General features: G+C 46.0%; 1 protein-coding gene across 1 annotated transcript in view; it reads left to right on the top strand.

Moving 5' to 3' along the window:
* Positions 1 to 15,103, top strand: part of LOC126416083 (insulin-degrading enzyme) — a 186,671-nt gene that overhangs the window by 111,656 nt on the left and 59,912 nt on the right. The window contains exon 15 of the mRNA XM_050083571.1: positions 1,892 to 2,012. Coding sequence (XP_049939528.1) covers positions 1,892 to 2,012 — 121 coding nt within the window. The remainder of the gene's footprint in view (positions 1 to 1,891; positions 2,013 to 15,103) is intronic.

Genomic DNA, 15,103 nt, shown 5'->3' on the forward strand with positions numbered 1-15,103 from the left:
TGGCTAATCGCTATTCAATAAAACACAGTGTTTGTGCTACATGCATTTCATCTTTATTATTCTTGAGGCATTGTCAGTGGCATGGAATATGTACATGTTCTTGTTTATACTGGTTAGTTTACGTTTAGGCCATTGTTTATTGAGGTTATAAACAGTTCTGGAACTTTTTGATTTTCTGTGATGATATAATAATTCTAGGTGTAGGTTCAGGGATGCTGATCTAAAAGTGTTCTTTTTCCTTTCTATAGCTGATCTTCATATGCTTTCTGCCATTTAAAAGTTCATTTTCACAGGACTAGGAATTGAACACTGGTTTCGATCTTGTGTTTGGACAGTGTTGTTGACTGTTCAGTGCTTTTTTTCACACACACACACACACACACACACACACACACACACCGGACCTCGATAGCTGAGTGGTCAGTGCACAGAATGTTATGCAAAGGGGCCCCGGTTTGATTCCCGGCTAGGTCAGAGATTTTCTGCACTCAGGGACTGGGTGTTGTGTTGTGATCATCATCTCATCCCCATCGACACGCAAGTTGCTCAAGTGGCATCAGCTAGAAAGACTTTCACCAGGTGACCAGTCTACCTGTCTACCCAATGGGAGGCCCTAGCCACAAGACATGTCATTTCATTTCTTGTGCCCCCCCGCCCCTCGCCCCACGCGCACACGCACTCTCACACATTGCTGGCATCTCAGAAAACAGTTTTCCTGCATTTTAGATGTTTTGAATGTATTTGTATCAAATATGTGTATTTTGTAACACATCCTACATGTCCAGAATGCAGCAAAGCTCTGAAGCCTCAAACCCACTGCATATCCTCCAAACTAACTTCAGCCAGCCAACAATCAAGAGGGAAAAATTTTAGGGATCATGAATACAGAAAATTGAATGTCAATGTTGTGATGCAGATTCCATAGACATAATATGCAGAAATTTTAAAAGATGTTGCAAAGAACACATTAGGTGTTGGAAGTATGAAACAAAGCATTTCATATTTGCAGAACACACACAACACGAGAGCCACCATCCTACAAACATGAATCAAGATATGAAAATAATTAGAATAAACAACAACAAACATCTTACACAAATGCAGGAAAACTACCGTATCCATAAAGCCACTGCTGACTATTAACATGTGATAAATGATCGGACTTATATCGGTATAGATACTCTACTAAACTTAATAAAAGAAATGATAAGATAGAAAATCAGTTTGTACATGCAGCTATATTAAAACAAATTCATATCAGCACCCACGAAATCTGTAAATAGAACTTTAAATCATTACTAAATCGCAGAAAAGCAAAAAGTGCCAGAACTATTTATAACCTCAGCCTACAACATCATAAATGTAAACGAAATAATATAAACAAAAATATGCACATATTCCAAGCCACTGAAGATATCTTGCAAACAATAGAGGCGAAACGCATGTGTGCGCAAAATTTGTGTTGTATTAGGTTGTGATTAGACAGGGTGAAGTAATAGTTATCAGCATGCCATAAAACTAAATTAAAATTCTCCTTGGCAAATAAACACAGTGCGACCTTTGAGAGGTGATGTTTGATATTCTTAGTCTCTTTAAAATTTGAATAACAATAATTCTGAGAAATCTTTCAGCACATGATCAAGTTATCAAAATCATTGTTATGATGTACCTCTTGTGTTACAACCCATTCAACACATATGTTTCATGATTATCACAACTCTCCTTTGGAGCATGATGTAGGCTGTGGCATAATAAACTGTGGAGGTTGACATTGTCTTGTAATTTTTTCTGCAGAAATTAATTCATATCAATGACAACTTGTTTTATTATTGCTTTTTCAAATATATGTAATAATTTATTTAAAGGAAAATATAATTTGCACCTTTTTCAGTATATTCGTGGATTGAAGAATTTTGAAGCTGAGCAACCATACCAGCATGCTGTGTACTATTCTGCAGTCCTTCTTGCAGAGCAGGCGTGGACTAAAGAGGAACTTCTAGCTGCTACTCATGGTGCGCATCATCCCCTGCATAACGAATATCATTTAATGTTTTCAGTGTCAAGCCTAGTTCTTTGTACTTGGCTATAAAAATTGTGTGCTTTTTGCAGTAATCAGACAAACTGCTAATGTTTTATTGTTAGTAGAGATGACAAACTATCCACCACTTTAACACTGCTTTTTTACTTATACACTTCAGTAAAAGAATTAGGTTTAGGTAGGTAGTGAAAGAATTAGGTTTTTTTAAGAGTAGCACATAATTCACGACTGTTTTGAAAATTTAGAAGAAATGCTTTGGAAATAGACACAGCAAAATATTTTAAAATTTGTTTTGGTATTCTTCAGTCTTACAATGTGATTCATAAAAGTTCTCGCATGTAAGTGTATGTATCATGTTTTCTTGGTGCGATTGATGAACAGCGTACTCTTCGAGTGTTCAGTCGAGCTGTTTCTATTTTTGTGTCCCATATATCAGTGACCTACCCAGTCATCTTATTTGAATGCTGAGAGTTGTGTTGCGTGTACTTGCTACCTGGACTCTAATCAAGTTGGAGTACAGACAGCAGCTACACATAGCACAGCTTGTAACACTCGAATATGACGACTGAATCGGATGTTGAAATATGAATCATAAAAAGGGAAACAGCTCAATTAAACACATGGAAGTACTGTTGTGACTTGGCAAGACAGCCAAGTCACAATGAGAGGAAGCCGAAAGGCACGCGCTTAAGCTCACGCAGGCTGGCGCGAGGTCTGGAACAGTTAAGGGAATTAATAGTAGCAAATAAAGTACGTAGTTGATATAATACTTAACTTTAATCCACAATTGTAGAACATCTCTCTTGACGATACATGTTATAACCGCAATATAAAATAATATCCAATGCTATGGCGCCTTGCTAGGTCGTAGCAATTGACGTAGCTGAAGGCTATGCTAACTATCGTCTAGGCAAATGAGAGCGTAGTTGTCAGTGTAGCATCGCTAGCAAAGTCGGCTGTACAACTGGGGCGAGTGCTAGTAAGTCTCTCTAGACCTGCCGTGTGGTGGCACTTGGTCTGCAATCACTGACAGTGGCGACACGCGGGTCCGACGTATACTAACGGACCGCGGCTGATTTAAAGGCTACCACCTGGCAAGTGTGGTGTCTGGTGGTGACACCACATTCCTCCCCCGCAAATCGGCGTACGGTTGTGTTATAAGGCTTCCGCCCGCCGTGGGGAGGACCCCATGTTGACGTATGTGACGAGGTGGGGAGCCTAACAACAGGCGAGGCTGTGCCACCCGCACCCGGCCAATCGGTCTGAGGGGAGCTAGGAAACGCCTGAAAACCTAATCCAGGGTGCACGCCAACATGTGGTGTATGCGCCCTTAGAGAGACTGGAGGGGCCGAAGGGTCAACCTCAATCACGTCGGGGTACCCGACGGGCGAAGACGACATCTGGTCCGGAGTGGGCAAGAGTTCCATGTCGGAGGACAGCTGGTCACGGGAAGCGAACAGCGGCGCGCAACCCAGGGAGGCGCTCGGCGGCTGCAGCGAAGCGTCCACCGAGGGCGTCGCCGGCGGAAGAACAGGCGGCGGCGGCGCATCGCCATGGGGCAAAATGGAAGGCAGCGTCAGTAACACCTGGGGATGAGGCGAGCCAGTAGATGGGTCCCCAGGGCGCTGACCGGACAGCACCGTCGCTGAAAGCAGACGGGGAGCGGCGGAACCCGTGCGACGTCAGAGGCGCAGCTGATTGAGATGCCGACGCACCTCACCAGAGGCCCCCAAAACCAAATACATAGCGCGGCCGAGGCAGCAAAGAATGCGCCCTGCGAGCCAACGCCGTGAACCCTGATAGTTGCGATAGTATGCAACGTCACCTGGAGCAAAAGCAGGCGTCTGCCGCTGCACAGGAACCTGATGCGGCGGATGCAGCAAAGACATCATGGTTCGATGAGGACGACCGTGGAGCAACTCAGCCGGCGAGCGACCATCTCGGGGCTGAGAGCAATACGAGGACAAGAAGAGCAATAACGCGTCCTCCCGAGAATGTGACTCTTTCAACTTCAACATCTGGGACTTGAAAGTCCGGACCAATCGTTCAGCGGCACCGTTTGACTGAGGCGAAAACGGCGCGGATGTCAGATGTTGAATCCCATTGGCCTTGCAGAATGACTGAAATTCTGCGGACATGAATTGTGGGCCATTGTCGGAAACAATAGTCTGTGAAAGACCTTCTATACAAAAGATAGCGGATAACGCTTGGATGGTGGCAGATGACACCGTGGAAGACATCCGGACAACAAAAGGAAAATTACTGAACGGATCTACCACAACCAACCATCGAGCATTCCAGAATGGACCAGCAAAATCGATGTGTAAGTGTTGCCAAGGGGAAGTGGCTTTTGGCCATGCAAAGAATTTCCACGGCGGTGCGGATTGTTGTTCGGCACGCGCCATGCAAGAAGAGCACATATTCGTAATCGCAGCATCGATTCCGAACCAAGTACAGTGCTGACGAGCAAATTGTTTCATTCTCACTATACCCCAATGTCCATGGTGGAGAAGCCGTAAGACAGAGGACTGTAACGAACGTGGGACTACGACCCTGGACTGATCATTATCAGAACGCAACAGCAAAACACCACGTCGAACAAAAAGTCTCTCCTTGTGAGCAAAAAATCGGCAAACCAACGGATCCTCGATCCGTGACCTTGACAAGGGCCATTGCGTAGCAACAAAACGCAAAACGGTATAAGGACAGGGTCAGCAGCTGTGGCTGTAGCTACACGACAAAAATCAATCGGAAAAGATTCGACCACATCATCGGTTTCCGCATCAATGAACATGCAAGCAAGTTCGGAGGAATCGAATGCTCTATCCTCAGCAACAGACAAACGGGACAACGCATCAGCGTTGCCGTGCTTAGCAGTGGACCGATACAAGATATCGTAGCGGTACTGCGAGAGGAAAATAGACCAGCGAATGAATTTCTGCGCTGTACGTGGCGGTACAGGCTTGTTCGGATGAAAAAGCGATGTCAAAGACTTGTGGTCTGTGATGATGGTAAAGTGACGACCATACAAGAAATCATGAAACTTAGTAACACCAAATATGAGAGCCAAAGCTTCTTTCTCGATCTGTGAATAATTTCTTTGCGCAGACTAAAGCAATTTGGACGCAAAGGCGATAGGGCGATCATGCGATCCATCTTTGTGCGCAAGCACAGCACCGATCCCGAAATCTGATGCATCTACCATCAACAAAAGGGGTTTCTGGGGATCGAATGGCGTAAGGCAAGTATTAGAAAACAACGCCGATTTCAACTGGCGAAAGGCGCGTTCGCATTCCGTCGTCCAGACGAACGGAACACCTTTATGGCGTAAGCGATAAAGCGGAGCTGAAATGGAAGAGGCGTGTGGGATATATTTATTGTAATAATTAATTTTTCCCAGCACACTCTGTAGCTGCTTCAAATTCTGCGGCGAAGGCAAGTCTTGTATGGCACGGAGGTGCTCTGGACTAGGATGTATGCCCTGGGCATTGAGTACATGGCCCAGATAGGGTAAGTCCCAAGCAAAAAACACACATTTGTCCTTCCGCAAGCGAAGACCATTTTGTCGCAAGACCTGAAATAATGTTCTGAGATTGGCTAAATGTTCTTCTTCTGTCTTGCTGGAGATCACAATATCGTCCAGATAGTTTGCTGCAGTAGGGACCGACGCACAAACAGTTTGTAAATATTGCTGAAACAATGTAGGGGCGGATGCACACCTGAATGGCAATCTTTTGAATCAATACAAACCAAGATGCGTGTTAACCACCAAGACGCGCTGGGATTCGTCGTCCACTGGTATTTGCAAGTACGCATCTGCGAGGTCCAACTTCGAAAAATATTTACCCGGGCGGGGTAAAGGATAAGTTGCAATCACTAGTTGTGGATTCACCGTAGCCTTGAAGTCCACATAAAGTCTCAATTTTCCGGAAGGTTTTGGCAAATTTACTAAGGGTGATGCCCAGAGAGAAGCCTGCACACGTTCAATCACACCTTGTGATTCCAAATCATTTAATGTTCTTGCGGCCTCATCACGCAATGCGTGAGGAACATTGCGCGCTCTGAAAAATTTCGGTTGCGCGTTTACTTTCAGTTCCAAATGTGCTTCATAGTTCTTAGCGCAACAAAGGCCCGGTGCAAAAATGTCTGCAAATTCTTCACATAGATGAGAAACACTGGCTGAAGGTCCAGATTGGTTCACTGATAGGACCTGATTTACTGTAGACAAGTTAAACAACTGAAATAAATCTAAACCAAACAAGTTCACTGCGGAAGAAGAACGAAGAACGTAAAATGACACAAGTTTTGTTTGTCCCTTGTATGTTGCAAGAAGGCTGCACTGTCCTAACACAGGGATCATGTGACCGGAATATGTAGTTAGCTTAACATTTGCGGCACGCAACAGAGGTGTGCCCAGTTGTTTGTACGTGTCTTTATTGATCAATGAAACTGCAGCTCCGGTATCGAGCTGGAATGGTATCACGTGACCATGAATGTCCAAATCTACAAAAAGTTTATTGTCCTGCTGACGACAAGAGCAACTGTCTCGTGCAACGGGAACAGACACTGGTACAGAATCACTTGCGACTTGACGTGATTTCAGTCGATTTTGACACACACTATTTGTGGGACGAACACAGCCACTGTTAGAGAGAGTGGCACTGGGCAGAGTGGAATTAACTACATGAATGTCCATGGGCGAAGGTTCACGAGCCTGAGTATTCTTGGTTCGACTCCGATTCCGGCGCGAAGCAAAGGGCCTGGGATGGTTGTGTGTGTCCGATCGGAGTTTTTCTGGCAAACACTCTGAACATGTCATTTTTTATTACAGAAAAAGCAAATAGCTTGGCGTGACGGGCAGTTCTCACGCGAATGTCTAGTAGCACACCGCGGGCATGATTTAACTGCATTTGCGTGCTTGCGCGGCACACTTAGCGGAGAGCTTAGCGGCAGCTGCGCGGACGGGCGCGAGGGCTGTTTACTGTTCCGTGCAGCTCGCCCGGCGGGCCGGTTAATGTGACACACGGCTGGCGAAGTTTCAAATGTTTCCTGAGCAAAGTCAAGTGTGTCTTGCCTATCCAATATGTCTATCACTTGTTGAAGGGAGGGATTGACTAGTTTCAAAATCTGTTCCCTTATACGAACATCAGAAATGTTCTGTGCAATTGCATCATGTACCATAGTATCTGAATAAGGGAGTCCACATTCACACTCAAAAGCACAATCCCGACTAAGGCTTTGCAAGGTTGCAACCCACTCCCGATTAGTTTGACCGGCTGTATGTTTTGTACGAAAGAACGTATACCTTTTTGCAACTACATTGACTGATTCCTTGAAATATGCATCTAATGCAGACAAAATGTCTTTGTAGGACAGAGTTGCTACGTCGCGTCGGGGAAATAATTTCACTATCACACGGTACGTGTGCACCCCGACGGATGCTAACAAAAAAGGCTGCCGCTCGTTTCCTTGAATTCTGTAGGCAGCGAGATGGAATCCAAATTGGCGTGACCACTCCATCCAGCTTTCCAGTGCCGCATCAAAATGACGAAAAGGTGGAGCAGCTGCGTGTTGTGGCTGCGGTAGTGGTGGAGCGGCGGCTGCCGCATCGTTTTGCATTGCACGTTGACCCTGGACGAGCTGTCCAAGGGCATCCCATCCTCATCGCCAAAAATGTTGTGACTTGGCAAGACAGCCAAGTCACAATGAGAGGAAGCCGAAAGGCATGCGCTTAAGCTCACGCAGGCTGGCGCAAGGTCTAGAACAGTTAAGGGAATTAATAGTAGCAAATAAAGTACGTAGTTGATATAATACTTAACTTTAATCCACAATTGTAGAACATCTCTCTTGACGATACATGTTATAACCGCAATATAAAATAATATCCAATGCTATGGCGCCTTGCTAGGTCGTAGCAATTGACGTAGCTGAAGGCTATGCTAACTATCGTCTTGGCAAATGAGAGCGTAGTTGTCAGTGTAGCATCGCTAGCAAAGTCGGCTGTACAACTGGGGCGAGTGCTAGTAAGTCTCTCTAGACCTGCCGTGTGGTGGCGCTTGGTCTGCAATCACTGACAGTGGCGACACGCGGGTCTGACGTATACTAATCCGCGGCCGATTTAAAGGCTATCACCTGGCAAGTGTGGTGTCTGGCGGTGACACCACAAGTACAACATTAATCCTAAGAATATCTTTCCTATACAGTAGATTTTAGAAAAGGTGGCATAAATGAAACTTAGAACTGTCAACAAGATACTAACTTGCAAACCAGAACTACAAAAATTACACTTGGACAGAAGGCAATTAAAGTTACCATGCAGCCATTGAGATTTAGATTTACTGTGATTCCCTGTATTGCATGAGGTGAATGCTGGAATGGTTCCCTTAAAAAGATACAGCCGATTTCCTTCCTCAACTTGAGCTTTGTGCTTTCTCTTATGGCCTCATCGTCAGCAGTATATTGAACTCCATTCTTCCTTGAAAAGAGGTGTGCATTACACACAGATGTTAACATTATATGGATCACTCCAACTTCTGGTAACTGCAGAAGATTTCTTGGACTAATAAAATCAACTGCAAAAAAGTAGTATGCCTAAAGATGCAGAACCAGCATTATATTCCTGGTCGGATTGTACGGATGAAACAAGTCTCTGTCTGCTGTCTGAATACATTAGAAGGAAACAGGAAATCTTCAGCTAACGCTAGATCAGAAAAGTGGATATCAACTCTCACACATTCTACCCAGAGAACATTGTGTCTCATTTGCAAACACAATGTAACTGAGAAACTCTCTTTCACAAACATGTGTACTGTAGCTCATAATTTAGTGTCTATATTGCAGGCTCCGGAGGATGTATGTTCTTGCTTTCCTCTCATCTTTGAACTGACTTTCTCATCCGTTTATTGGGAGACCTACAGCTCTGCAATTTTCGAAATGGAAATCAGTACCAGAGGTGAAAGAAAAAGTAAGTGATGGAAAAAAATCCCACAACTGACTGGAGATTGAACCTCATGACTTTGGATTTCTAGTGTGACACTCAGTTAGCTACTGAACCAAACCAGCAAGTGAAGGTGGAACCAAGGCAGAGGAATCGAAGCACCAAAGCAAATGACAAGTATATGTGTACACTTATCTGCAAGAGATACTTAGCACAATTCTGGCCTTATGACAAGGACAGTTGGCCTGATGGAAGATGCCATCATTGTTGGGGAAGTTCTCAAATGTGAAGAGATACAGATGGTCTGCTAAATACCATGGTGCCTTCGATTACTACCACATATTCCGAGAAGCCCAGGTAAATGCCTCCATAGCATAATGCTGCACCCACCGACATGTGTTGTTGGTGCAGTGCATGTTTCGAACAGCTGTTTGCCTTAATGATAGCATATCTGGACACAACCATAAACCTATTATAAATAGAAATAAGATTCATCCATCCAGGTGACTAGTTTCCGTCGATCCACAGTCCATTCCCCGTGATACCAAGTCTGCTGCAGTCATAATTTACGATGTCGTTGGGTCGACATGGGAACACACGGGGGCTGTCTGTGGCGATCCCTGTGTTTGCCAGTGTGTACTGAAAGGTGTGATTCAAAGTACTTGTGACTGCACCAACATTGCAGTATGTCAATTTCTGATTTACAGCCTTGGGGGAGGGGGGAGTGGGGGTAAATCTCTGATTCCGCATCCTATGATGTGACACTGATGTCCACACCTTGTCGCATACTCGTCCTTCACTTTCCATAGGTGCTTCGTCACAGTGGCATGTGAACAGCGGACCAGCTTCGCGGTACCCAAAATGATTGTTCCCAGGTGCTGGGTCATAGCAACCAGCCCTTTTATGTCAGTGTATTTCCTCATTTGCAGGTCATATCATCACCAGAGTGATTTCCCAATTGTCTCTGCTCCTTACTGCGTCGCATACCCTTAGTGCTATCAAGTGGCATTCAGTCTCGCAGTGGGCAGTGGTTATAATGTTACAGCTCATCTGTGTACATTGCATAGAATAGACTAGTGTGTAGAACTGCACCAAATCAGTTTTCAGACTAAAACAAACAATAACACAACTCAAAAACAACAACTACTACTACTACCACTATTACTACTACAGGGTGCGGCAGTCAAACCTGCATTTATTATTAGTGCGTGGAAGGTTGGAAGTTGGGGGGGGGGGGGGGGGGGTTGAGTAACCAAGGTCACCACTGTGTTCCCCAACACACAGCATTTCAGTAGCGACTGATGACCTCAGATGTTAAGTCCCATAGTGCTCAGAGCCATTTGAACCATTTCAGTAGCCATGGAGCAGTGGACTAAACAACGATGGTAGTATGCAGCGAAAGTGTTCTACCAAAGCGGTAGCTACGTAGCCGCTCAGCATTGTTCCCGGGTGCATTTTCAAATTAATCCAGTTAACTCAATAAAAACTTGGGTCGAAAACTTTGCAGATGTCTGCGAAACAACAAAGAAAAGAGATGGCAGAGCGAAGACAGTGCGTACTCCCGAGAATGTGGAAGCTGTAAGAATTGCTGTGGGAAGAAGCTCCCATAGATCAGTGCATAGACAGTGTGTTGCGCTTGGAATTTCTGACAGGACTGTCCAAAGGATTTTGAGGTTACACTTACATCATCACCCATACAAAATCCAACTGGTTAATGCTTTGAATAATAACAACTTCATGGTCTGACAGCATTTCTGTGAAAGTCTTTTGCAAATGATTGAAGAAACTGAGGAGCATGTTTGCAACCTCTGGATGAGTGATCAGGCAAATTTTCATCTCAGTGGATATGTGAGCAATCAGGACTTTAGATATTGGAGTCATCAGAACCCTCAGCAACTCTTTGAAAAACTTCTCCACCCAAACAAGGTAACAGTTTGGTGTGCAATGTCCTCATCAGGAATAATAGGCCCTTATTTTTTTGAGGGCTAAAGAGGGCAATCTGTTACCGTGAATGCTGAGTGCTATTCAACAATGTTAAGGACATTCTTCATACCTCAGCTTCTCATAATGTTGGTGATCTCAAAGCGAGAATTTGGCTGGAAATCGAGGGAATTCCCAGGGTGTGCTCCATCATGTAATAGGCAGCTTCATAAATCTCCTGCGAGAATGCCGTGATCGAGAAGGACTTCGTCTTTCTGATGTTATTTTCAAACAGTGAAAAAAATGTGTTGATGTTTCTTATATGCTTTTTAACGTAAAATAAGATTGTATGAATAAAATTTTGATATCTCCATCCATGTTCATTTTACACTCATTTAAAAAATGCGGGTTTGACTGCCGCACCCTGTACATATTCCCCAGATGAATGTTGATCTGCCCGCATCTCGTGGTTGTGCGGTAGCGTGCTCGCTTCCCACGCCCGGGTTCCCGGGTTCGATTCCCGGCGGGGTCAGGGATTTTCTCTGTCTCGTGATGGTTGGGTGTTGTGTGCTGTCCTTAGGTTAGTTAGGTTTAAGTAGTTCTAAGTTCTACGGGACTGATGACCATAGATGTTAAGTCCCATAGTGCTCAGAGCCAGCCAGCCAATGTTGATCTGGTGTATGTGTGAATAGCAGCCACACTTCAGTGGGTGATGACCAACTATGCGACACAGTAAGAATCCTTTGCGGTATGTATTCTCATCTGCTGTGGCATGGTTATTCACACTCTGCAATATTCAGCCTCCTGAAACCTGATGACAAAGCAATCCTCCCAGCTGATAGTCTAGGATACTAAAGAACTGCTCTCTTCCATTCCATCACAAAATGGAACAATTTGCTGCAGTGAGACTGAAATCTCCAAAAACTGACTGGAAGATAACCAAAGAGCACTCTCACACTCCCTCTCTCTCTCCACACACACACACACACACACACACACACACACACACTGCAAAAAAATAGTGAAGCACGTAGTAGGAAAAGAAAAAATGAAACTGGTCTGTTGAGAGGGTATGTGACGCTATTCAGTAATTACAAAATAGAATCAAATTCCCCCCAGGGGGTCCACAACTCTCTTGTGGATACGTGCGTAGCAAGCACGGGACCCCGAGCTAATGTGGCCCTCCTTCCTTTCCGGGCTGCATACCTTCCTTTTCCGCACCCTTCCCTATCCCCCATCTTCGTGCCCCCCCCCCCCCCCTCCCCCGCCCCCCCCCCCTCACCTCTGGCTCTTTCCTTCCCATTCTCCCCCTCTGGGAGTATGGTTTGTGCCTACGTCCAGAGACGGACGCTCGTAAATGTAACTCATTCTTCGTCTTCTCTGCATGCGTGTCTTCATCCTTCCTTTGTCCTTCTCTTTTCCTTACCTCTTCTCTTTACCCTTCTCTTTTCCTTACCTCTTCTCTTTACCCTTCTCTTTTCCTTACCTCTTCTCTTTACCCTTTTCTCCGCTGCGGCGTTTGAAACCTCTCTTCTTTCCTTTCCCTTTCTATATTTTTCCCTTTCTCTTTCTTCCTCCCTGTGTGTGTCTGAAGGCGACCCACGCATTTTCGTGCGTAGCCGGTGATGGGGTAACGCGTAATTCCCCACCCCGGGTAGACAGGTAGGACATGTACGTACCCCCTGGTAACGGCCAGGCCCAGGGAGGGGTGATTACCCGAGCTGATACCTTCCGAAAGTGCCGATTGGTCCCTCCTTCCATTTCTCGGGAGGTGTGACCTGAGGTGTGAACAATCACCTAAGGCGGGACTGCCCTCAGAGAGGGCCCGCACAAGGGAGGAGCACGCCATCGGAGACACTGCTAATCATGGGGGATTGTTCCGCAATGGTTTCCTCATCTTCCATTATGTCTGCTCACAAGCGTAAGTTCACTGAGTCCCAGCCACAGACAGTTCTTCCATCGTTGCCACAGTTCCTTGTTGTTTCTCAGTCTGCGAAGGTCACAACTTCTCTACGGTCAACCCTTTCATTATTCAGAAAGGTGTCGACGCAATTGCAGGTCCTGTAAAGTCTTGTTCCAGATTATGGAATGGCACCTTGTTGTTAGAAACAGTCAGTGCCCTCCAGGCACAAAAATTGCTGCGTACTTCACTGCTCCACACCTTCCCTGTCCGGGTTGAAGCGCACCAGACTTTAAATTCCTCACATGGAGTTGTTTATACACGCTCCCTCGACGGATTGTCTGACGAGGAAATTCAGCACTACCTGTCTGACCAGGGTGTGACGGCTGTTCATAGAGTTATGAAAAGGGTTTACACAAACATCATTCCAACCCGCACTCTTGACATTTGACAGAGTTCAACTCCCATCAAAAATAAAAGCGGGCTATGAGATAATTTCCGTTCGCCCCTACGTCCCAAACCCTACGTGTTGCTATCGGTGCCAGCGGTTCAATCACACCTGCGAGTCCTGCTCCAACCCGGCCAAATATGTTACGTGTGGCAGGGATGCCCATGAGGGTGCTTGTCCACCTCCATCCCCTCGTTGCATCAACTGTATGGGTGACCGCATCAACTGTATGGGTGACCACGCTGCTTCCTCTCGAGATTGCCCCATTTTTAAAGACGAAAAGCTCATTCAGGAAATCAGAGTGAAGGAAAAGGTGTCGACCTTTGCTGCTCGAAAATTATTCGCAAGTCGAAAGCCCACTATGCCTCAGACAGGAAAATACAGCACTGTCCTTGCCTCTCCTCGGCCAACAAAGGAGGTGGCCACGCAGACTTGTGATCTCACCTTTAGTGACACGGTCGTCACATCGGCCAGTGCCAAGATCGCCTGTTTAACCTCCCCACTTTCACCTGCTCAATCTATGGCTCACGCTTCATCGGGTTCTGCTAAATCTCGATCCCAAAAGCCAGACACCGGGAAATCCAAAAAAGAGCATACTCGTGAAGATTTTTTACGTACCCCAACTTCACAACCATCGGTTCCTCCTTCATCTAAACATCATGTTTCCAAGAAGGCTAATAAGAAACCCAGTTCCTCTCCTCCTCCGCCACGGCGTGTCTCATCTACAGCACCATCTGGCGGTAACCGCCCTCGACCGTCTCTGTGTCGCCGAGACGCCCTGCTGGCAGCCGATCAACTGGCCGATCGCTGGTGGCAGGAGCTGCTCCTGAACAACCTATGGATCAGGATCTTTTGCCTTCGGCTGAGTGCCGTTCCACGCTGTCGGTCGCAAGCTCTGAGCAGTCATTGAGTTGACGGCAATCTTGGTCACATTCTTCCATTTTCTGTCCACCCTATGTCCATTATCCATTGGAATATCTGCGGCATTCGAGCCAATTGGGATGAATTGACAATCCTCCTACGATCCTACTCGCCGGTCATCTTCTGTCTTCAGGAAACAAAGCTGCGTCCCCACGACCGCTTTGTCTTCCCCCATTTTCAGTCAGTCTGATTTGAGCTGGGACTTCTTTACTAGCTCATTTAACAACTTCACTCCTTCCTCAGAAGTTTGGAGTCGGATTCGACGGTTATCAGGTGCGCCTAGTTTCTCCCCGGTCTCTGGGCTCACTGTCGTGAGGTTCAATCCTGTCTCCGGCCATCCTGATTTAGGTTTTCCGTGATTTCCCTACATCCTTTCAGGCAAATGCCGGGATGGTTCCTTTGAAAGGGCACGGCCGATTTCCTTCCCCGTCCTTCCCTAACCCGAGCTTGCGCTCCGTCTCTAATGGCCTCGTTGTCGACGGGACGTTAAACACTAATCTCCTCCTCCTCCTCCTCCTCCTCCTCCACTGTCGTGCATGATACATTAGTGGACCCCGTCGCAATTTCTAACTCATTGGGTCAACACTTAGCTGAGATTTCGAGCTCTTCAAATTACCCGCCAGCGTTTCTCCTGAAGAAACGTGCAGCGGAAGCGCGACCTCTTGCTTTCTCCTCTCAAAATTGCAAAAGCTACAATACTGTTTTCTCCATGCGGGAACTTCAACATGCACTCTCTTCTTCTCGCTTCTCCGCCCCAGGACCGTATGGTATCCACATCCAAATGTTGCTGCATTTATCATACCATAGTCTGCGTTACCTCCTTCGCCTTTATAATCGAATTTGGACCGACAGTACTTTTCCCAGACGATGGCGGGAAGCTATCGTCGTTCCTGTTCCGAAACCTGGCAAGGACAAACATCTCCCCTCTAGCTATTGCCC

This window comes from Schistocerca serialis, chromosome 8 (assembly GCF_023864345.2).
Source record: "Schistocerca serialis cubense isolate TAMUIC-IGC-003099 chromosome 8, iqSchSeri2.2, whole genome shotgun sequence".
In the NCBI taxonomy this organism is placed as follows: domain Eukaryota; kingdom Metazoa; phylum Arthropoda; class Insecta; order Orthoptera; family Acrididae; genus Schistocerca; species Schistocerca serialis.